This window comes from Botrytis porri, assembly GCF_014898465.1.
Source record: "Botrytis porri strain MUCL 3234 chromosome Unknown BPOR_003, whole genome shotgun sequence".
In the NCBI taxonomy this organism is placed as follows: domain Eukaryota; kingdom Fungi; phylum Ascomycota; class Leotiomycetes; order Helotiales; family Sclerotiniaceae; genus Botrytis; species Botrytis porri.
Window position 1 is genome coordinate 2,902,701 of NW_024066077.1, and position 24,871 is coordinate 2,927,571.

The 24,871-nt window shown below is 39.0% G+C and overlaps 4 protein-coding genes across 4 annotated transcripts; 2 read left to right on the forward strand and 2 right to left on the reverse strand.

The window, feature by feature from the left end:
- Window positions 1-11: 11 nt before the first annotated feature.
- Window positions 12-2,066, reverse strand: EAF01_002870 (uncharacterized protein). Its single transcript, XM_038911124.1, has 4 exons — window positions 1,718-2,066; window positions 983-1,130; window positions 622-917; window positions 12-501 (listed from the first exon to the last, which is right to left on the reverse strand). The coding sequence occupies exons 1-4, from the start codon at window positions 1,817-1,819 to the stop codon at window positions 418-420; spliced, it is 630 nt and encodes a 209-aa protein (XP_038774046.1). The 5' UTR covers window positions 1,820-2,066; the 3' UTR covers window positions 12-417.
- Window positions 2,067-3,006: 940 nt separating this feature from the next.
- Window positions 3,007-4,044, reverse strand: EAF01_002871 (uncharacterized protein; the record flags this gene model as incomplete). The annotated part of the gene is made up of 3 exons (XM_038911125.1): window positions 3,007-3,070; window positions 3,198-3,376; window positions 3,502-4,044. 3 exons carry the CDS (start codon window positions 4,042-4,044, stop codon window positions 3,007-3,009), a joined length of 786 nt encoding a protein of 261 aa, XP_038774047.1.
- A 2,613-nt stretch (window positions 4,045-6,657) lies between these two features.
- EAF01_002872 (uncharacterized protein) lies at window positions 6,658-7,384 on the forward strand (the record flags this gene model as incomplete). The annotated part of the gene is made up of 3 exons (XM_038911126.1): window positions 6,658-6,754; window positions 6,820-6,914; window positions 6,989-7,384. 3 exons carry the CDS (start codon window positions 6,658-6,660, stop codon window positions 7,382-7,384), a joined length of 588 nt encoding a protein of 195 aa, XP_038774048.1.
- A 10,100-nt stretch (window positions 7,385-17,484) lies between these two features.
- On the forward strand, window positions 17,485-20,601 carry EAF01_002873 (uncharacterized protein). The gene is made up of 4 exons (XM_038911127.1): window positions 17,485-18,099; window positions 18,292-18,431; window positions 18,757-18,882; window positions 19,003-20,601. Exons 1-4 carry the CDS (start codon window positions 18,072-18,074, stop codon window positions 20,089-20,091), a joined length of 1,383 nt encoding a protein of 460 aa, XP_038774049.1. The 5' UTR covers window positions 17,485-18,071; the 3' UTR covers window positions 20,092-20,601.
- Window positions 20,602-24,871: the final 4,270 nt, after the last annotated feature.

Below are 24,871 nucleotides of genomic sequence, written 5' to 3' on the forward strand. Positions count from 1 at the left end.
AATTCTATCCGGGCGAGACACATATAAATATCAATATGAAACACATATCACCACTCTTAACAAAATCACTCGCAACAGCACGAGGAATGGATATAGTTTCAATGATAAATTCATAAAGCAGGTGTAAAGAAATGTGTTCTCATCGTCATCATTCCCCTGCTAGCAATGACTTATACAATAACTAGGAAACGATCACTACCACTACCTACAACATGATCCTCATCCATAACATAAAATCACAAGGAATCAAAGGTAATACAGGATTTTGATTTCATTTTGAGCAAGAAAGAGCAAGATTTTACCAGTGAGCCTCCAAGAATTCGAGCTAATCTCATCCATGCACAATTTTCATGACCCTAGTGTCCGAATCCGAGTTGTAGAACATAATTGACTGTCCTGGGAAATCATACAATGTTCTCATGCGACGTTCTTGTCCAACCATTCTTCCCATTGGTCGGCAGTAAAGGAGCTGCTGATTGAGTTTTCTACAACTCCGTCGAACTAGAATTAAATTAGTACATGTTGTCCAACATACTTTCTTTTCCCGTTTCTCTAAGCTCTAAGCTCAAACCACAAACTCCCAAAAACGACATTGCCCGAAGGAAAAATAATAATACTCACAACAACCGTCGGTGTAACATGAATTCCCACTAATCTATTCATCTTGACCAACACCTTAAGTTGATTCGTAACACCATTTCCAGAATTCATACTTCCATCTGGACCTGGCTTGTTATCAATCTTAAGCAGGTCATACATTTTCTCCTCATCGATTCCTGCTTCTCCTCCAATCTTTGCGAGACGTTTGTATGTTGCATTACGTGTTTCATTAACGACGTTTGTGTCAAAGAAATCCTTTTGTTGTTTGAAGAGGGAGGCGGAGAAAGGATAGAACTTTTCGGGTGAGAGGGTTAGGACTAAGTGGAATGGGTTAGTTATTGGAAGGGGCATTTGGGTAGGAAGGTGAAAAGATAAAGCATACCAGCAACACCGGCTTCGTGGACTAAGGTACTACTTGGATGCCATGGCTGAATTTGTTGACGAAAGATAATTTGGACTTTTGATGCGTATTTTTCTCTGATCAAGGGAAATACAGAAGTGTAGACGGTGTTGAACATTTTGGCCGAGAACTATGAAGGGGAGAAGAGTTAGTCTATAATTTGAGATTGGTTGTCAGAGAATTTTCAAGGCAAAACAGAGGGTCTTGACGAGAGAAGGTTGGGAATAGAAGAAAAGATAGAGAGGGCAAGACAGATATTCGATATAAGAGTGATCAATGAGTAGAACTCCATTCCACAGAGATGGCCTACAACACCCTCGATTCGAATCCACTCTCATCTCCCTAGTCCACGACAGTGACCAGCGTAAGTGATTCACCACTGGATAAATCGACTGCCCTCAAGTCGAAAAAACACAATAGGCCGCATAGAAGCTATCATATCGACAGGCAGATATAGGCTGAATAGATGGTGCAAAGAAGGAAGTGAGGCTCTGGGAAGACAGAAAAAACATCGAGGAGATGGTTAAAGTATCAAAGGACACATCTCCGTTCAGTTTAACTCAGCCAAGCTTCAGTTCACTTAGAAGAATGACACACCACCTCAACCTCACCCTCAAAGCCTCATCCCATCCCATACCATCCCACCACTCCCACCTCAACCCAAAAACACCCAAACCCATACCTCCACCTTAGAAAAAAAAAGAGAGAAAAACTCACCGGACAAACATAATCCAAATACAATTCCAACGTATGCAACGCCTGCGCCGGAGCCCCCGCCGCCAAGAATCTCTGACCTGCGAATTTAGGTGGGAGAGCCATATTTTGTTCCTTTTCTGCTGCGTTGTTTACTGGTATGTGTAGTGCGAACTATGAACTATGAACTATGACTTGTGAACTCTGAATCGTGTCAATTAGAAGGTACGTAGGAGGGGAGAGGAGGGGGAATAGAAGATTATTGATGTAGTGTAGATAGGTCGAGTCGAGATGATGTGACGTGACGTTGACATGGAATGAATGTGGGGTAGGTAATTATCCTTCGTTCCTTCCTTCCTTCTTGTTGAGATAAGATAAGTACGAGGTAAGTGAGTCTTTAAATACCCAAGTTACATACATATTATATAACTTACTCCTACTAGTTCACAGGAAGTTAAGATAATATTAGTAGGTAGCTAGGTAGCTTATATATATATATATAATATATAATAGATACTATAACTTATAGGTATCTCATCATTCCTTCCTTTCTTCCCCAGAATCAAGAGGTGAGCGAGTTGAAGATGGAGTAGGAGGTAGGTACTCTGTATGATCATTTAAAGGAGTATTAGACATGGGATTAAGATATATACCTAGCTATAGATATATATACCACATGCAGAAATTATTTTGGGTAAACTATCATACCAACCAATACCTCAGTCCCAGGAACTCATGTACGCAAAGTGAAAGGGAGGAAGGGAAGTCTTTCCGGATACAGAGATCTAGATGTGAATCTACATAATAGGCAGATATATCATAGTATATCATAGAAAAACCTTCAGATGCCAATGAATAGGTACCTAGATGAGGATTGATCGTTAAGACCACCTACTCGAACCTGCCCCCAGCTAATCCTTAACGACTCCTATTACGGATCATCACAGGAGTACGAACCAAACCCTTTGTTCTCTACAGTCATCACGACTATCGTGAAACACAGAGTGACATATTATCCTCGTCCACGCTCTATAGCAGAGATTCTCCAGTGTATGAGCCAACCCATCTTCCCCAAATAGAACTGGGTATCAACATCCTCCATTTCATTAGAAAACTAAAAACTAAATGCGTATGTACTTAAGAAATCATGTACAGCCTGCTCATATATGGCCTTCAATCCATATCGATAGCCAAAAAGGCTGATTATGTATATCCTAGTCAAGCTAAACGCCGCTCTCCCCCTCTCTCAATGTAAGATGACAAAATGTTGCTCTATCTCGTCCTTATTAGTCAACTCCTATTCGAGGCCCGACTCAAGAGAATAGGAATTCCTTGAGCACAGGCGAGCTCGTAAATTCAGGATTGAGTAATATACAACTATAGTTTCCCATTGTTAGCCAGTTGAACTCGTGTATCTCTCATGCTCTTCCCTATACACTCCCACCCTCCCGTCTCCTCCACACATTCTCCTCTAGGCCAGGAAAGAGACAATTATACCACTCACTTAAGAAAATACTGTAAACCACTCCTCCTATTTTCCAAAAACTTTGGTCGAAACTTCGATATAACACTTTTCCTTGGTAATTCTGGTATTGTGCCCGCCGAATTAGGAAATGTGCGAAGAAGTTTCGTTCGTAGATCTGCAAATTCGCTGTAGCGTTTCCGGATGATTATTGGAGTTCCCTATTTCCATATCTCTATTAGCATTGATCACAATCCCCATTCACGTTATCTAGCAACAAGTTCGGAGTTGAACAAGACTGATAGATAGCAAGATGAGAAAGGAGGGAATGCGAGAGCACACAAACCTCCAAAGTATCAACCTTCACATTCCAGACCACAAATGCGCCAATTCCCCCTCCTATTCCTAGTCCCTTCCCTAGTCCCTTCCCCGCAATTCCTCCTATCCCACCAATTCCACTCCCATTCACAACGACATAATCTTCAATCACTACACTTCTCGCCCAACAAGCTTCATTTTTCCCCCTTTCATTTATATTTGTATCGTCCTCATCCCCATCCGCGGTATTATCCTGCAGAGTGATCCCGCTTGAACGAATCGAATCTATTGAGATGTGGGAAATAGAGCGTGTGTGCGATTGTTGCCAGTAAGGAGGGGAGATTGTTGAACTGGGCGAGATGATAGTTGGAGAGGTGATGGGAGATTCGTTGGCATTTGGATCTGAGCTTTGTGCGGCTGGAGGAGAGGTATTGGTGACGATTTGATTCGAAGGTTTAGTAGAGGAGGTTGGTGAGGGATTAGAATTAGGATTAGGATTAGGATTAGGATTAGGATTAGGATTATTTAATGGATTGCCATTGCTAGAATGAGGAGGAGTAATGGACTCCATCCATCAATATTGAAATGGCAGGGCCACTATGTGCGTTCCCGCTTTACTTATGCTTGTGTCACTGTGATAGTAATTTTCTAGTGTAATAAATTTGTATGTCGAACCAAAGATTTAAGAATACGAGTGGCCAAAGAATGATGTTGACTTTGAGAATTATAGACCAAAGAATATACCGGAGGCTTCCTGGGCCGACCCGACCAAGAGCATTCTTCTTATTAGTGAGAGGAGCCGAGAGATGATCATTTTACGGCTGGATCCTTGTTTCCCCAACCCAACTCTAAACTAAAGAGGCAACGAAGTAAAGAAGAAAGGTTCTTGTCGCTTTGTTCTTGGAGAGGACTTGGCGAGACAGGGCAGTCTACGTTCACGATATGTTGGATTGTGGCGATGCTAGAAAGAAGAAGTTGTTGACGATTGAGATTATTGGATTATTATGTTATTAGTGTTATTAGGGAGATGGAGGAGGCGATACCCCGGCCAAGATATTTGATTTATAATAATAAGTCTTCAGATAAGTTACGATCTATTCCTATCCATAAATACGATGAATACGAAATATACGAATCAACCAAACACACATCATGCTTGATAGCAGCACCGGTAATGATAACCATCTCAACCCAAATTAATAATAACGATAAAACAAGAAGAAGAAAATCCCATCGAGACATCTGACCTAATCGTCTGTTACTTTGTTGGCTCGAACAGTCAGTAGTCAGACCACCTTCAATATAAGATATATATGACATGAAATACCTAGTAACACTAGATGGTCCGTCGGGTCTGACAGATACTGCACGGAGTACTGTACCTCGATAGAGTTCCAAGTCAAGTGAGGAGAAGCTTGAGGTATGAGATTAGTGTCAGTGGGGAGCCGCTCTGAGCGATTTGATATCAAAGGTTACTCCGACGTACTAGTACGACTCTACTAGTACATCTCCATTCTTGAGACGTTACTGGCAAAGCAAGATGCGGGACTAGGATTTGATGCGTACAACATAATGATCAACTGGATACTCGTACTGTACCGTAGCGGAATTTCGGGATAAAGGATAGAAAGGGTGGCTGGAGGAAGTCCGATGAGAATCATGAGAGGGAGTGCGTGAGTGAGGGAGGGAGAATCACTGGTTGAAGTGTATTCTACCAAGGAAGAAAGAAGAAAGTAAGTATTTTTACGGAGGCGGGGAGAGGATGGATTCAACGGATCATCCGTGTTGTGTCATCTGTGATATTGAATGGAGGTTAGCGAATGAATGAATGAATGTATTATCTACAAGATTTACCCAGTAGTATCCCACCTAGATTGACATAGATGAAAGATCAACGGATATCTGGGTAGATGGTCATATGATACAGAAGTCTAGGTCTACGTAGGATGTATATGTATGTATGTATGTAGGTATTCCGTAGACAAATGAATGGATAGATATCTACCTGCTCGAATAAAGGATATAAATAGATGAAGAGAGCGTTTACCATTTGTTGTATAGATCATGAAGAATGGGGTGAAGGAAAGAGGAAGAAGTGATGAGAATCCAACGAGATGTGATCTAGAGAGGCGAATAGTCTCAATATCTACCTGATATCTTGATCACGCACAATCTCACTCTTTTAGTTTAGTCAATAGGAAGAGTACATATATATATAGATATAGATATATACATATCTACATACCTACATATATAGATATATAGATATATACATACATATCTACATACCTACCTACATAGATGCATGATATCCCAATTCCCAGGTAAGGTGACTTCTGAAGATAGTAACATGGAACCTGAAAACTTTCGGAAAGAAAAGTTGTGCATCTGAGCTAGCTAGGGAGGGAGCTATCGGAGCTAATCTCCATCAAGTTAGCCGGCATCTTCCATACCGCCGATAGATGTACGCTAACGAAGACATGTCTTGATGCTCAAAAGAATAATTGTTAGTGTTTCATGGCATTTTATCGCATTTTATCGCATTTTCCTATAATCCCGTGGGATTTATCCCATTTCATGCATTTAATAGGTTCATATTTCAGAATCTAACCTAAATCAAGCTTAATCCCCCATTACGGGTATTCCATACTAGCTTAATCTTGCTGCAGATGGAGGCGCCTTTGGATGAGTTGAGTTGGGGGAGGGAAAGGGCTCACCAGATGATATTGAAATGGAATTTATTAAAACATTCATCTTCTCCTCTTTCTCCTCCATCTCCATCTTCCATCTACCATCTACCGTACTCCTTTTCACTTGATAATATCCTCCTCTCGAAATCACATTCGCTTTTTGCTTTCATAACATTATTGATAATCAAGAATTCATTCACTCATCCCTCTTCTCTCCATAACACACATACCATTCCGGTCAACCCATTTTCTGCAAGGTAAATAAACATTCATTGATTCCTCGTTACATTCCAATCTGGCAAACGAAAACACTCCCGCCACCACTTTTAAACTTGAGCAACATCTCATTTCGTCAAGGAAGATCTTGAAAGATGGAAAACTGACCTTGGATGTTCACCGATAGTTTATTCGAGAATACGATTGTCCAAGGCGAAAAGCTTCGACTTCAATATCAACCTTCTACCTCAACTTAACTCACCATCAAATCATTCAAAATGCGTCTCTCCACAACTGTCGTTGCTACAGCTCTTGTTAGCTTTGCCACTGCTCAATATACCATTGATCCAGACAGTGTTGCATTGGCTACTCGTAGTAAGTCTTCCTCCTCCTCCTCCTTACGGTCCTGTAACCTAGAAATACTAACCCTCCACTCTTAGAAAGCTGGTGTCAATCACAAACACAAACATGTCCATCACTTTGCTTGCAAAATGGTGCCGGTAGCTCCACCACCACTACCAACACTTGTGATCCCGTAAGTATATACATTCCCACTACTATTTTCCCCTTCTCCAAGCTCGAAAGTTAATCCAACTAACTCAAAATTAGGATACCCTCGACTATGCATGCATTTGCGGCAATGGTCTCTCTCCAAACGCATCCGAATACTCCTTAACCCTCCCATACTTCATCTGTACCCAATACGCCACCAATTGCGTCAATGCATGTAACGGAGTCAACACCTGTCAAGCAGCATGCCGAGATGATAATCCATGTGGAGCCCAAAACCCAACCCGTGTCAATACCACCTCTAGTACCACTCAAAGCGCAACTGGTACAGCAGGAGCTTCCAGCACAAACGGCGTTGCATATACAGGATTGGGTGGATCATCTGCAACATCTACTCCTAAGAGTGGTGCTCAGATGACTGTGGATTTCGGAAAATCATATGGCTTGGCAGTTGTTTTTACAGGTCTCTTTGCGGGGTTTGCTTTGGTAATGTAAATTGACCGCTTCTTTGATGGTTGGAGATGGTGATGGTGAAGTGGGTTCATGGGTCGGGTTGTTTCGATTGTGAGATATGGCTTCATATCATATCATCTCATATCGTATGATCATTGATATTGATATCAATGATCCCCATCGCATAACGAAACATTCTCGACCTTGGTACCTCGGAGTTTTTGAAACTTTAGCGATCATTTAAGTGTGCGTTTTGTTTTCGGCTTCCTCTTTTTCCTACTTTGAGGAATTTTAGCGTCGAGTTGGTTTTTGCTTCTTGCACATACATATTACAATGTCTGACATCCTGGATACAAACATGGATGAGCTTAATGGAGAGAGCTTTAGCAAGATTACTTGCTCGAGTGAATAGCGAAGTTCAGGTTGGGATTAATATGGTAATGAAGGGGATTGTTGAAAAGCGTTGAAGGAAGGGTCTAGATCTTTTAGATTTAGATAAAACGAGCTATACTTCTGGCTACGAAATAGAAGCAAAACTTTTTAACCATACCTACTGTTCCATGACTCGATGTGATATTGTTGAGATGTAGCGGTAATCTTGAAGCAATCTATTTCGACTTCATTTGAAACTGCGCAGTGTAGGTAGTGTGATGTAGATGGAATAGGTATGTTTCGTTGTGTTAACCATCCATGAATGTTATGTACTTGGTACAGTGTAGATGAGATGAGAAGAAAGAAAAAAGACATGCATGATATTTATTATTTGCGATATGAGTACCGATGGTTGAATTTGTAATTGAAAGATGTGATTGGCTCGCAGGTAGACCTATTAGGAAGACCTACTAGGGAGATCTAGACGGAAAAAGAAGCAGGGAAACGGCGGTCGATCGGGTCAGTACCTTTTAACTCGTGCCCCTATTTCTTGATTTGATGGTAGGTGGGCTGGCTGGTGGGTATGGATGGCTAGATGCAGATGGAGATGGATATTGGTAGGTACAGATAGAGACTAGAGTGAGTTACGGGTAGATAAATGCAATTGATGTTTTGACATGTGGAGAAGGAAAGAAGGAAAGAATGAGAATGAAAAAAGGAAAGAATAAGAATGAGAGAAGGAAAGAATCAGAGAAGGAAAGGTATTGTTGGGTGATGATGTTTAGAAAGATGGATAGTAGGGAAGGATAGGAGGAGGGAGGAGAAGGGGAAAGGGAGTTGAATTGATTGAGTGGGAATTTAGTTTTAATTTGAGAAGTGTATTTTATGATATGGTATGGTATGTATTATATGTATGTATGATGATATATTATAGGTAAGTAAGTAGGTGAGTAGATAGATAGATGATAGATAGATATATATATATTCATATGATCTCAATCTAGACTCTAAAAGGACTACGACGAAAGACTATATATTAAGAGTTGAGGCCCCGGCTTATCGCACACTATACTTTTTTAAACCTCAATTTTTAAAATTTAATAATATATTAATAATACAATATTATTATATAAAATTTGAATATTATATTAATAAATAATAGTTAATTCTTATATTTAAATTATGTTTTTTGAGCTGATAGATCAATCTCTTAATATATGACCTGAAATCTAAAGAATCTATTCTCTTCTAAAAAACTTATAATTTATATTTCAATTCTTTTACAAAAATAAATACAAATAGTAGCTTTTTCGTTTATATTTTATTTATTACTATATCTTCTTAATTGAATTGAGATTTGAAAAGAAGAATAATTAATTAAAACTTTATATAACTTTACTATGTTTTTAATTAAGCTTTTTAAGTATATTCTAAATATATTTTAGAATTGTTTTTTTATAAAGATATATTTAGACTTTAGTTTATTAAATAAAGAAAATATACTAAACTCAAGCATTTATTATAGATATATTCAAAAGATAATGTCTTTATTATTCTTAAACCTTTTAGAAAAGATTAATAAAGATTTATAATTCCAGTCGGTTATATTCTATATTATTAATACTCTTTTTAGTCAATTTATTAATTTAATATTATTCATGTATTTCTTTTAATCAACCTGCTTAGTAATTCAAATCCTATTTACTTTTTTTAACTTAAAAATACTTTCATCTAATTATATAACCTTTCTTTAATTACTCCTCTTTATTTTAATAATAATATAATCGAATATCCTTTATTATTAATACTTGTATATAAAATCTAATCATTTTTTATTTATATTTTTGAAATAAAAGACTTGGAGTATATTATATACTTTTTATATCTATATTAATATAATTTCTTTCAAATTGTATATATTAATATGATAATATCAAATATATTTTTAACTTATCTAGAGATTATTCTTCTTTTATTTTAAATTTTTCTTATAGTTTTTATAATTCGATAAATCTTTTAAATAATCATATTAGATTTTGGATAAGGCTTCATTTTTTTGAGTTCTTTAAATCGAATTGAACTTAAATATGCTTTTTGTAATGAATTATAGTATATTTAAATTCGAGGTAATTTATCTTTAGGAATTTTCATTAAATCTAACTTGAATAATCTTAGAGTGTTGAGAGGTGTATTAATTTTGATGAAATATATAGTTATTATCTTTGTAATTATGCTTAATACTCATTTTGAATTTGAATAGAAAATAATGAAGAGTAAAATAACAATTGAATTTTTCAAATAAGATGTAATAAATAAAATAGTTGGACTTATCTTGTCTAAGTATACGATAACTCGAGGCCTTAACTCTTATATACGTATGTATATATATATTAGGATTTATGAAAGTATATATTAATTATCTAGATACTCGATTAGTATATAAAAGAATAAAAGAATAAAAGAATAAAAGAATAAAAGAATAAAAGAATAAAAGAATAAAAGAATAAAAGAATAAATGAATAAATGAATAAATGAATAAATGAATAAATGAATAAATGAATAAATTGTTGGAAGTTGTGGCACGTGCTCTAAGCTACTGTGCATATATCACTTCCACTTCGTAGTTAGATTTTACCTTAGTACAATTAATCTACATAGTCAATAATACATGCATTCCACTGGCCTGCTCCTTTATTGTGAACAGGTTATGAGCCCGGTAGCTCTGCAGTAAGACTAAGGCCGAAAGCTCTTTGAATAGCTTACGTTGCCAAAGGAGAGGTTGACGACGAGAAGCTCCTACGCAACGCGACGTCAACATACGAGGTGCGCACAGCAAACAGATTGCTGAGCAGCGACAGCGAAGTAACCACTTACATCGCGCCTTTTCCTCAAGTAAGAAAACTACGAGTTATTACTGAAAAGACCATTCATTCCAGCTTAACGCTGAAGAGCATCACCTGCTACATAGTGTTCGATATCACTTCAAAAATCATTATCTACAAATCAAAATTCACTATTCTTAATTACCCCGCCTTGAAGAGAATTTCTCCCTTCAAACACTAGTACATCCCAATCGGGACAGCGCAGTCTTAAACAGTTCCTCTTCCACTCTTTCATTCCACCATCAATCACGCCTAGGTCATCGACGCAAGCTTTCTACTTGCAGAACCTTCAAAATGAACGAAGACACTGGATCCAAGGATTACTCCAAGCGCATCCCTCCTCTCACTCAAGAGAATCACGAACGCTGGACTCGTCAAATAAGAATTCAACTTCGAGGAAAAGGTTGGTTCTATACATGCGAAAAGACATTGCATGAATATGCACGGATTGCAGCAGCCGACAACTTAATCCAGGATTTCGAAGAACTTCAAGTCTCCAGCGGCAGCGGCAGTACCACTACAAAGATTCGACTCAATATCGACAAAAAGGCCACCTTTCTTAAGGACGACGCTAGTGCATTATCTTACATCTGTCGCTCATTATCTGACGATGATGAGGCTTTAGTGGACGAATATGATACAGCAAAGAAACTTTGGGATTATCTAGCCGTCAAATACTCCAGAATCGATGATATCGCAGCAGACGAGTACCTCCTCAAGATCAAGACCTTCTCTTTCGACGATACCCCTGATATGACTATTATAGGTGCATGGGATAAGCTCAAGGATCTTCGACGAAAGCTCTTATCTGCGGATGCTTCAGCCGGTGCTTTGTGTACAGATAAATCACTCTTTCAAAGCCTGACCTTGTCTCTCCCTGATGAGTACAAAGTCATCATTGATATGATCCGTGTCGTCAGTTCTACTCTAAGCATTGACGATAAGATCAAGCATCTACAGGTCAAAGAGGCAGAGATCCAGACCTCTGGAGACTCGGCACACCTTGCAAAAGGAAAGAAATATGTCCCACCTCATCGCCAGCGTAAGGCTAGCACAAGCTCGGAGACCGACACATCCATCATCACTTGCGAACTCTGCGACAAACCTGGCCACTCAGTCCTAAAATGCTTCCAGCTCCGTCGCGCCAAGCGTCTCTTGAAATCCGATTCAAAGCACAAACAGAAGAGAAGACAATCCACCTCTCCAGTGCGAAAAGACAAAAAACGCAGGGAGCACAAGGCTCATATCGCCGAATCAAGCTCCGATGCTACTGAAAGTGTCGTCGATAGTGAGTCTGATTCTGAGCATTGTCATCTCACCAAAGAAAGTATTAGTAAGGCATCCCCATCGCAATGGTACGCTGATACCGGCGCCACTTCACACATGTCTGACCAACGTTCTCTATTCAGAAGTCTAATTCGTACTCCGCGACGAAGGATAACGGTTGGTGGGGGAGCTATGTACTCGGATGAACGAGGAACAGTGGACATGGTGTGCAAGGATGGAACAAGGACATCATTAGCTGGTGTGCTATATGTACCTGGATTGGGGGTCAACCTGCTCTCAGCCAAGAGAATTTGTGAGGCAGGACTCAAGGGTACATTCAGTCTCAAGAAGATGTATTTCACACCAGAAAACGATAAGAATAATAAGATCATCAAAGCAACAATGAAAGATGGGATGTACATCATCTCGCATGTGAAACCAGGATACGAAGATTCTGCATTCTTTGCGCTCTCTGCAGAGATCATTGATGGTACAAAAGGGGAAGTCGAAGAATTAACCATGACGGAGAAGGAAAGATACCTTATCTGGCATAGACGCTTCAATCATCTCGGCCCTGACAAAATCAGGAATCTGCACAAAGTCACTACACTCCAGAGACCGATCAAGGTCCCTTCAACTCTTGATGTCTGTGAAGTGTGCGCTCTCACAAAGATGACTAACAGAATCCCAAGTCAACTAAGTGCACGAAAATCCAAAAGGCTAGAATTGATCCATTTCGATGTTGCTGGCCCTTTCCCAAGGACCATTCGAGGGCACAGATACTTTCTCCTTATTATCGATAGCGCCACAAGGGTAAATTGGGTCATCCTATTGAAACAGAAGAGCGATGCAATACCCTTACTGAAAGCCTGGAAGCAAGAAATTGAACTTGCTACAGGAGTAGCTGTAATTGCTGCCAGAACCGACAATGCACCAGAGCTTCTTCAAGCCGTCCGGGAATGGAAGACTGGTGTGCGATCAGAGGTTACAGTGGTTGTATCGTCTCACCAAAATGGTCCAGCTGAACGCAATATACGCACCGCAGAAACCGACATGAGAGCAATGTTGAAAGAAGCTCATTTACCATTAGAATTTTGGGACGAAGCTGTCGAGCACGACGTATACATTCGAAACCGCACTAGTATTGGCCCAGATGCAAATGGAATCGATCGAAGCCCACTCGAAGCATTTACAGGCACATTACCAGATATCGATACATGCAAGGTCTGGGGGAGTCGATGTTACGCCTATATCAACCCCAAAACCATCCCAAAAGGACAAAGGCATGATAAACTTCGCGACACAGCAAGGGTTGGGATATTCCTGGGATACTCAAAAGACACCACCAAGCATATAAAGGTTTATTCACCAGAGCTAGGTTATACTTACCGCTCTTATCGTGTTACAATCGACGAAAGCTACAAAGGAGGGGATCTGGATCTCAAACTCAGAAACTGTGTAGCTGGATCACAAGGTACCAAGAATATAGAACCTGATCGCAGGCCTCGCGGCAGACCTAAGAATGTCCCTGAATCATCGTCTATTCCAGTCGATCCACCAATATCACCAAATGAAATAATCACAGACTCGATAGAGGTGCGCTTGCCAATACCAAAACGAACAAAGACTGAAATACCACGCTTTGATGAAGATGAATATGGAAATATCCGACAAGTGGCTGATGATTTAACAAGACCGGCAGGGGAAAACAACAAAGAAAGTGATGTTACTTTACCTGATATAACTTCACCACCTGATCATACACCACCGAAGTCAAGGGCACCTGAGGATATAACTTTACCACTTGATCATACACCATCGAATTCGAGTACATTACCTGAGAGTGTATTACCTGATATTGCACTACCTAATGAAACTTTACCACCTACTGCATCTACATCTGCATCTACTTCCACACCACCTTTGAGATACAATCTTAGGAAGAGAAAGAGAAGCGATGACGACGATATAGAAGAACAGAGAGACTCCAAAATCATTCGGGCCTTACTTGCTTCCTTAAATAAGCCAGGATCAGAATCAATTGAGCACGCCATGATTGCCATTCCAAATATTCATCAATTCGAACAGGAGACGAATAATGAAATTGCTTCGAAGATCTTGACTATTTTAGCAGATGCACCAGCAGAAGCTGAGACCGCTCTACCAGCAACGGAAATACTCGGGATCAAGATACCGAATACATATAAAGAAGCAATGGCAGACAAAAAGCACGCGAAAGACTGGCAAGCTGCAATTCAAGAAGAAGTAGACTCATTGGTCAAGAATGGCACTTGGGAAGAGTTCATTTTACCACAAGGGAGCAATCTAGTTTCAACGAAATGGGTATTTGTTGTTAAGACGAAGGATAATAAGGTAGAGCGATTCAAGGCCAGATTAGTGGCTAGAGGGTTCAGCCAAGTTTTAGGTAAAGATTACAACGAAACCTTCGCCCCCACTGTTCGACTCGATACTCTTCGCCTTTTCCTTGCAATTGTTGCAAGAGAGGACCTCGAGTGTTCCCATTTCGATATCAAAAATGCGTTCACCGAATCACACTTGAAAGAAGAAATCTATTTAGCACCCCCTCAAGGTGTTCATGTTCGTCGCGGCCGCGTTCTACATGCACTTCGGAGTCTTTATGGGCTAAAGCAAGCTGGTAGAGATTGGAGCCTTCTTCTGAAAGGAGAGTTAACCAAGATGGGTTTCGTACAAAGCCTTGCGGATCCGTGTTTATACACCAATCACCCGCGCCAGCTAATTCTCCTAGTGTATGTAGATGATATTGTTACTGCTGCTGCACAAAAACGAGATATTCAATGGTTTTATCACAACCTTTCTGCTCAATTCAACACCAAAGACCTGGGGGAGATTAGTAAGATCTTAGGAGTGCGCATCATTCGTAACAGATCAGAGAGAGTGTTAACTATGGATCAAGAAGAGTATCTGGATGCAATGCTTACCCGATTCGGGATCTCCCATGGTCAACACACTCCAAGGAAGATACCAATCTCGGATTACAACCAACTACGACCAACGCTCCCAGACGACGAGCTCACTGATGTAAACGAATACCAGCAAGCAATCGGCAGTACGATCCACCCTATGGTTTACACTAGACCGGACATCGCATTCGGTCTCGGGAGATTAGCACAAGCTATGTCTAACCCTGCCAAACATCACAGCGTTGCACTCAAAAACCTTATGAGATATTTGAGGTCAACTATTAAACAGAAACTACGTTTTGGGCCTGGGGGAGTTCAATCAGATATTTGCAAAGAATATGACCTCCTACAACGCACCATCAAAGTATACACCGACGCAGACTGGGCAAGCGATAGAACCGATCGAAAAAGCATCTCTGGTGGGGTAGTAATGTTCTATGGTGGACCAATCTCATGGGCAAGCAAGAAGCAGACATCTGTAGCTACATCTAGTACAGAAGCTGAGTACATTTCCATGGCGATGTTCACCAAACAAGGGCAATGGGTAGCCCAACTCTTGAGGGACTTAGAGCGACCACAGTATATCGGGAGCAACAGCGGAGTTCAAATGCTCGGAGACAACCAAGGAGCGCTAGCGTTAACCAAGAACCCACATCTACACGAGCGATCAAAGCATATTGACATATGTCACCACTTCATTCGAGATCTCACAGAAAAACATCTAGTCAATACCAGCTATGTCAATACAAGTGATATGGCTGCAGATGGATTAACAAAACCATGCGCAAGGGTGATATTTGAGAGATTCAAGAACATGCTGGGGTTTCAAAGAGAGTAAGCTCTTTGGGAGAGTATTGGAAGTTGTGGTATGTGCTCCAAAATCGACTAAATCGACCAAATTGACCAAATCGACCAAAATCACTGAATCCACCCATTTCACCTATTTCATCAGATTCATTGGATTCATCTTACGTCGAATTTATCAAAAAAAAAAAAAAAAAAAAAAAAAAAAAAAAAAATTAATGATTTCAAGAAAATCACGTGGAATAACAGATAAGCTTAAGGTCTGTTCGCATACGATCGGATTTTGATGGTCTACCATATTAAAACAGTAACCCTACGATCAAGGAATAACGAATTTCGAAGCAATCAGTTATTGGGCGTATAAAAGGAATTTTAAAGAAACTAACTACTGAAGCTGAGAGAGTAAGCTCTCTGGGGGAGTGTTGGAAGTTGTGGCACGTGCTCTAAGCTACTGTGCATATATCACTTCCACTTCGTAGTTAGATTTTACCTTAGTACAATTAATCTACATAGTCAATAATACATGCATTCCACTGGCCTGCTCCTTTATTGTGAACATAAATGAATAAATGAATAAATGAATAAATGAATAAATGAATAAAAGAATAAAAGAATAAATATATATATAAAGAAATAAATAGAGAGGAATTATTATATTATCTATCTGTTCATTTATTATCGTTACTACTTAATAGATATATATCTACTCGATAAAATAACTAAAGATATATAGTATAAGCTAAAATTGAATATAACTTCTATAAATTTCATTTTAATTTAATAAAATTCTATACAGTAATATATATATTTTCTATATAGGAAAAAAGTTTATAGAACTTGAATAAAAAATAAAAGAGAAATAGTATATTAAAATTAATAAGTTAATAAAAATAAGTATGACTTTATAATATAATCTCAATTCTATTTATTTTTATTATTTTTAAATCTTTTATATTTATATTTTAAAATCTAATTTAAAATTAGGTAATATCTCATTAGAAAAAGAGTTTTCTTTTAATTTCTTAGAATAAAAAAGGTATTAAAGATTGAAGTTAAATAAGTAAATTAAAAAATTTAGTTTTTATATTTGATATTCTTAAAAATAAGAGAATTTACTTCTTTAAAAATAATAATTTCAATCTTTTTTCTTTTTCAAATATAAATAACTCTTTTAATTATAAATGAATTCTTATAAAAATGTATATATTGAAAAGTAAAGTTTTTATTTAATAATATATTCAAATTTCAATATTAAAAGTATCAAATCAATCGAATTATTAAAAATCAAAAAATCATTTAAAAATAAGTATTTTTTAAATTAATTTAATAGATTTAATTGCTTTTATCTCAATTATTTTTATTTTTATTTCTTAAAAACTTTTTAATAATATAATTATTATGTTAATCAATTATATGTATTAATTATAGCCTATTTTATTTAAAAACATTAAAGTTATAAATGTTTTTAGTTTATACTATATATCTTTAATTATTTCGCTGAGCAAAGTCTTAAGCGATTCATTTACTAAGGGAAGAGTAGAAGGAAGAAGAAGAAAAAAAGGAGAAAGAAAAGAGCTGACGTGGAATTCATATACTCATTTGTATACCTGGTCAATTGGTATCATGGAGTAGATGAAATCTTCTAGAAGAGCTTCCAATTAGAGAGTAGAAGCTGCGGAATCTATCAATTTGATCATTTGTTACTTGGTATTGTAATCTTACTCGTATTCGAGTGAGTGTACTGACATTTATGATGATTAGCCTCGAGCCCCTGACCCGACAACTTTAAAATTTTGATGTAGTAGATCTGTTAAGCTAGCCTGATCTGTTCTTCTCCCTAGTAATTAGTACGAAGTAGTAGGTAGGTAACTAGCTACCCAACTTTTTGGCTTGTGAAGATCTGGTTTGATTTGATGTTAAATTTGTTTCTGGAAGTTTTCTACTTCTTTTAGTTTTCTTGGTTCATCCCTCTTTATTTTAGGGTTGATTTCGGATTCGTTTTCACATCGGCGGAGAACCTACTTCACTCGAGACATCCATCATTCATACAACAAACGAGAGGATATCGATGTTGAGCAATTAACAACCGATTGACGACTCACCTTTCATCACACAATACACAATACACAATACACAATACACTGCACATTACACCATTCACGCATAGCATCGGCCTCCTCCGCAGCTCACTGATTCAGCCTGATATCCTATCCCCATCTCATCACATCACATCTCATCTCGTCTCATCTCACTCTACCCGCTCGAAAATCCACATCCATAAATACTCAACCTCACCCCAAGGTCGCAAGGGTCGGAAGCGCATTCCACCCACCTCGATTGAAAATTCGTGAAAAGATCGATAACTTGCTGGCGGTGAACACGGCGTCGGCGATTGGTTATCGAGACGAAGACGGGGAATTGCCTTTGCCGGTTACGACGCCTAAGACGCCCAAGGAGAGGGGAATGGGGCTGGGTATGGCGCCGAATAAGAGTGAGTGGTTTTTTCTTCTTCTTTTGATATGTGTTTTCTGTTGGATTGGGGTTGGAGTTGTGGGGTATGAGAATGAGGGGAGCTCAGAGACGAGCAGGTTACAGTGAAGCATGGCATGGCATTGAATGGGATTTCCCCGCAGATTCAACTCCCACTTCCACTTCTAAAATCCAACAAGATTGGAAACGTAAGAATACAAGCTAATGAACATGCACCCAATAGAAGAAGCAGCGCATGAATGCGTGTCGGAAGAAGCACTCGTGCATTTAAAATCGTATAAATATTCGAGTGTCGACAAGAGTTTGATTTCGAATTATATCTTGAAGCATTATGTAGGTGGCCTTTCTTTTTATTATCATTCTTGGGCCTTGGGGGGGCGACTTCTAGCACACGTCCAGAACAGATTGTTGCATGTCACATATGAAGGATTTGTAGACGATTGGAGTACGGGAGTTTGGAACTCCTGGACCGGCGGAGAAAGCAGTAGAACGCCATCAAGAATAATGGGAGAGTTGCTATCAAAGCCTTCCTCTTCTCCCATACACCACTCGGTAGATGATTATACTGGATAATCTCGAGCGCAGCGAGCAATGGGGGTTTTGGGGGCTTGTCCCCACAAAGAAGAAAGAAGAATCAGACTAACAATTTTCAATATAGTGGAATGGCTTCGTCGAATTATTACCATTATGGTTGGCACCAAATATGGTTACATTATTGGGATTCTTTTTCATCCTGAGTAATGTTATCTGTTTGGAGATTTTCATGCCGGATTTGGTGGGACCTGTAAGTTCTCTATTTCTATGTCTACTATTTTCATTTCTTTCTGCATTGTTTAACCTCTCTACCTATCTATTCATTTTTTGAAGTTGCAAAGAAAATGACAAATGCTAATCAGTTTTCTAGGGACCGTCATGGTTGTATTACAGTTTCGCCTTCGGATTATGGATGTATTCAACAATGGATAATGTAGATGGAAAACAAGCTCGACGAACCGGAACATCTAGCGGTCTCGGTGAACTATTCGACCACGGTATTGATTCTCTCAATTGCACACTTGCATCTCTATGCGAAACGGCTGCTATGGGTCTAGGTACATCCAGAGCTGGAATCTTTACCGCATTGATTCCTTGTTTACCTATGTTCTTTTCAACCTGGGAAACATACCATACCCATACATTATACTTGGGAATTTTCAATGGACCAACTGAGGGTTTAATCTTGGCTTGCACGATTATGATCATGAGTGGTTATTATGGACCAGAGATTTGGACACATCGAATTACGGATTTAGTTGGTCACCATTATTTCCTCGGATATCATGAATTTTTCGGTTCATATTCCGTTAGAGATTTATGGGTCCCAATCCTCGTTGTCTCATTATTTGGTATTCACGTTCCTTTCTGCGTTATTAACGTGATTAAAGCCAGAAGAAGAGATAACTTACCTGTTTTACCGGTTTTCCTCGAATGGACTCCTATGGCCGTTTTTACTTTTAGCATTGGAGCTTGGCTTTTCTCTCCATATTCGACACTCATGGAAGAAAATCGTTTGGTACTTTTCTGTCTCACAATGAGTTTTGTCTTTGGAAGAATGACGACAAAGATTATCCTAGCACATCTCACAAGACAACCATTTCCTTACTGGACCGTTATGCTTACACCACTTGTTGGTGGTGCTATTCTTGGTAATCTACCTCGATTTGGTTTACCAGCTGTTAGTGTAGGAGTGGAATTGTGGTATTTAAGAGCATACTTTATTTTTGCTTTGGTGGTTTACTTTAGATGGGCTTGGTTGGTTGTTACGAGTATTTGTGATTACTTGGGAATCAATTGTTTGACAATTCCAGAACAGAAGTTGGAGGAGATCTATAGAAATCAAGAAATGGAGAAGAGGTTAGAGAAGAGAGGATTGGAGGTTAATGGAAAGAGAACCCCAAGTGGAAGTGGAGCGAAGAGTCCAATTGGAGTACCAAATGGAAAGAGAGCTGATTAGAGGAGTTGAGATGTATAGAGTACATTCTTGGAGTGCATGGGCTCATGAGGGTTGGAGAAGTCATTGGAATGATAGACTGGAGGTAGATCGTGGGTATTTCACGGGTATAGCTAGGGACACATAGAGATTTGTTTCACTCGTGGGTATGTTCGGTACGGGTAGATAATGGATGGATGGATGGATGGATGAATGGGTGATGATGAGTAACGAATCGGTCTCTCGGACTTGACTTGAGGTCAAACAAAAAAAGGAATAAGTTCATGTATGAATGGGATGCATATAGATATTTTAATACCTAGAATTCTAGCGAGAGGAGAGGAGAGAGCGTATGGTATCGATGGAGGAAGAGAGGTTATGTTGTTTAGCATTGCATGGCGTTGTGAACCCTTTGGGGTGAAGCGAATAATTAAGTAACTTGATTGTAATTCTGGTTGCATTGCATGTTGGTTTCTTTTTTTTTTTTTTTTATGGGATTGGATTGAGCTTTAGTTGAAAAGGATGAATGAGTGAGTGAGTGAGTGAGTGAGTGAGAGGGAGGGAGAAAGGAGGGAGGGGGGATTAGTAATTCCGTACTCACTAGACTAAACTCCGTATAAATTAAAGTTGTTAATAATACTTACTTCTTTTTGATGGAAATTTTGACTTGATTTGGTTATATGGAGTAGATGGATGGTGTGTGTGTGTGTGTGTGTGTGGGTTATGGGTTATGTGTTGGGTGTTGGGTATGTATTGTGTGCTGGGTTTTTTATTGTGATATTAGAATGGATGGATGACTGGATAGATTGAGTGAGTGAGTGAGTGAGTGAGTGAGTGGTTAGTAACTGGAGGATAATTTGGAGAATAATTGGAGGTGAAGCGTAGAAGAGAAGAGAAATTGAGTCTGCAGTGGAAGATATAGGAGAGAAAAAGAATTTGGAATATGGAACTCGTTACTGAGAGATGGTGGGTGGATGTTGGAAGTGTGGTAATGAATGAATGAATGAATGGATATAAGAAAATATAATTGATTTTAATATTTTATTATTCATTCTTTATTCTTTATTCTTTCCTTTTTCCTTCTCGAATTTTATACAGAGGACTTTGTTTATATATATATGAAGGATTTTCTATGAATGGTTACATATGCAGGCTTTGTTTATGTGTAACCTTTATAGATAGGATTAGGATTTGATGAATGATGGATAATAGTTGAAGATATGATAACGTGATTTATCAGTGTGCGGGTCATATCAGTGTGCGGGTCATTTTCACCTCAATTCACTCTATTCTCTTTCAATACGCGTTTTTATCAACAATCCACAATGGATTCGAATAATCAAGAAGCCCGTATACTCCTCGCTATCGAAGCTATTCAAAAAGACAAAAAAACAAGTATTCGAAAGGTTGCAAAGATATATAATATCTCGAATACAACACTACAGCGTAGAATTAATGGTATTACTTCCCGTTCCGAATATCGACCTAAATCTTATAATCTTTCAGAACTAGAAGAGAATATCATTTCTGAATATATAATTGATATGGATTTGAGAGGATTTCCACCTAAATTAAGAAATGTAGAAGATATGGCGAATCATATTCTTGAATCGAGGGGTGCAAAGCGCGTTGGGAAGCTCTGGGCGCATCGATTCGTAAAGCGTCGAATCGAATTAAAGACGCGTTTTAGTCGTGTTTATGACTTTCAAAGAGCTCTCTGCGAAGATCCTAAGCTTATTGAAGAGTGGTTTCGATTGGTTGCGAATATGCGAGCGAAATACAGCATTTTGGATGGCGATTTCTACAATTTCGATGAGACGGGCTTTATGATGGGTATAATATGCCCCGGAATGGTAGTAACTAGTGCTGAACGGAATGGCAGAAGCAAGGCAATACAACCAGGCAATAGAGAATGGGCTACAGCAATCATATGTGGCAATGGGGAGGGTGAAACTATACCCCCATTTCTAGTGGTTCAAGGACAGGTTCATCTTTCCAATTGGTATACCGAAACCGATTTTCCTGCGGATTGGGCTATTAAACCTACATCTAATGGATGGACAAACAATGAGACAGGTTTAGAATGGTTGAAACACTTCGACAAGCACACTAAGAACCGAAGAAAGGGCAGGTATCGAATGTTGGTACTAGACGGGCATGAAAGCCATGAATCAAGAGCTTTTCAAGCATATTGCAAAGAGAACGATATTATATGCTTAAGTCTACCACCGCATTCAAGTCATTTAACTCAACCACTTGATGTGGGCTGTTTTAGCAATCTGAAACGTTCATATGGTGGTCAAATTGATGGATTTATCAAGGCACATATCAATCATATTTCGAAGGTTGAATTCTTTATAGCTTTTAAAGCTGCATATAAAGAATCAATCATCTCTCAGAATATGAAATCAGGATTTCGAGGAACAGGTTTAATACCATTTAACCCTGAAGCCGTACTTTCGAAGTTAGATATTCGAATTCGTACACCTACCCCTCCCTCTTTCGATCTAGATCAATGGATCTCTCAAACCCCTCACAACCCAACTGAAGCTCTTTCTCAATCAATTTTAGTGAAATCTCGAATAACCCGACATCAATCAAGCTCCCCTACACCTATATTTGAGACTGTACTAGCTCTAGCTAAAGGTACAGAGAGATTAGCTCATGAGAATACACTTTTGAATGCAGAGATTCGTACACTTCGAAAGGCAAATGAGGCATTAAGCAAGCGTCGACGCGCGAAAAAACCCCAATTACGTCAAGGAGGAGTACTTACTGGGCAAGAAGCTCTTGATATATTATCTCAACAAGAGGTTGATATTCAGATTCAACGCGACGAGCGTCAAAAAGGGAGGAATTCTAATGAAGAAGCATCTTCTAGTCGATGCTGTAGTAAATGCGGAAAGACCGGACATAATGCAAGAACTTGTCAAGATAATATAATAGATCCTAGATTATTATAATTTTCATAGTTTTAATCAATTGATTCAATGGTTGTTGAATAATATGAGTTTGAAAGAGTGAATTGAGGTGAAAATGACCCGCACACTGATAAATCACGTTAATCGTGATTTATAATTGAAGTTCCTGGGCTATGGGGAAGTGTTATTTTTGGGTTATTGGGTTGGAGCGGGGTTTATGTGGATGGGAGTTTGGATAGGAATTCATGTTGTTTGTCTGTTTGTCTTTAAACGGGATGAGATGAACTAGCTGATCTTTGTGTTGTATTGTATTGAGGTATAGGCTAGGTGGAAATGTAGTTGTATGTATCTTACCTTGGGGTGGTGGGTGATAGGTCTCTTTACTTTATTTGGTTTACGCGAGAGTCTATTGTCCTTATCGACTCGACTTTTGTATATGGTATGGTTTGGTTGTGATTATAGGTAAAGAATGAGAGTGGAGATGAGGGGATTTAATACGTAGAGATTGGATTTAGAGATGTGTGGATTGTTAGGGAGGTAGGGAGGTAGGGAGGTAGGGAGGTAGGGAGGTAGGGAGGTAGGGAGGTAGGGAGGTAGGGAGGTAGGGAGGTAGGGAGGTAGAGAAGTAGGGAGGTAGGGAGGTAGAGAAGTATGGAGGGATGGAGGTAGAGAAGTATGGAGGGATGGAGGTAGGTACTTGACAACTACTTTCAGAGTTTCGTAAGTCTGTATGTAGATATATATGTATGTGTGTATGCATGAATGACGTTCACTTTGCTTCACTTCTAACCGAAGATGAGGTTAGGATGGAATTTTACTGTTTACCTTACTTTGCTCTGCCTTGTGTAGTAGTATCAGTATCAGGACTTCGCAGCGCATTCTATAATCTCTATCTGTAACAAGACGTTGTGAGTTCAATTGTAAATATGTGCTAAGTATACATATTCATAGAGAATCATTCGCTTGCTCACAAGAAATTCTCTGGGCATTTTGTCTGTTTGCTTCATGCATCAATTGATTGAATCATCAAGTTCAACCGATTGATGAAGTTTCGAGATCCGCTTCTTTCTCTACTGTGGAGGATGAGGACGGGGGAAGATCTTCACATGCTAATAGATGGCTATTGGTATACAATTACTTGGATCTGTTACTTTGGTGGTATATGGTGTATAGTTACGCGCAATCAGATTTGGAATTCAGCTCGTGCCTTTCGAGTGGTTTTGAATGGATGGGTTTCGTTCTGGCTGGCTGTGTTATGTTGTATATGATACTATGGAGATTGGGGCTCGAGTGAGATGTGCACTTTTATCTAGTGTGTACTATGTGCTGGTGGACTTTGGTTTGATCCATTTCTCTTGAAGTTCTGCCATGGCAACATCAACTGAAGGTTCTGACGTCTCTGATGACTAGCTAACTTTTGTCTTGTAGATGTTAGCTTCAACTCACTCATTGCAGAGATGCTCCGGCTCTGCACAGATTCATTACACGTCTAGTGTTTTTCGTCATTCGATGCTTACTCAACAGTGAAATGAGATTTGTGATAGGAGCTTCCGCATCTTCGTCGTTGATATAGCAATGGCATAAGGCAAATCTTGGACGTATCACATCGTATGACCCTAAGATATCCTGTGGAAACGACTTGAAAGCATCACGGGTGCCCAACTCTACATTTCATGGGAGCCGTTCTTTATAAAGGTGTCGAGCGGCTGTAATATCAAATCCGTCGAGTTTTGCTGACTATAAGAGAACTTTGCCGAGCTCTAGAAGCTACAACCTAGGTTAGAGATCAATTTAAGTGCGAAGTGAATGTATTTGTGATCTTGCTCACTTGGTCCAGTGCCAATTTCTACGACTCGCGCGTCTTGTTTGTGAAACTCGATCTT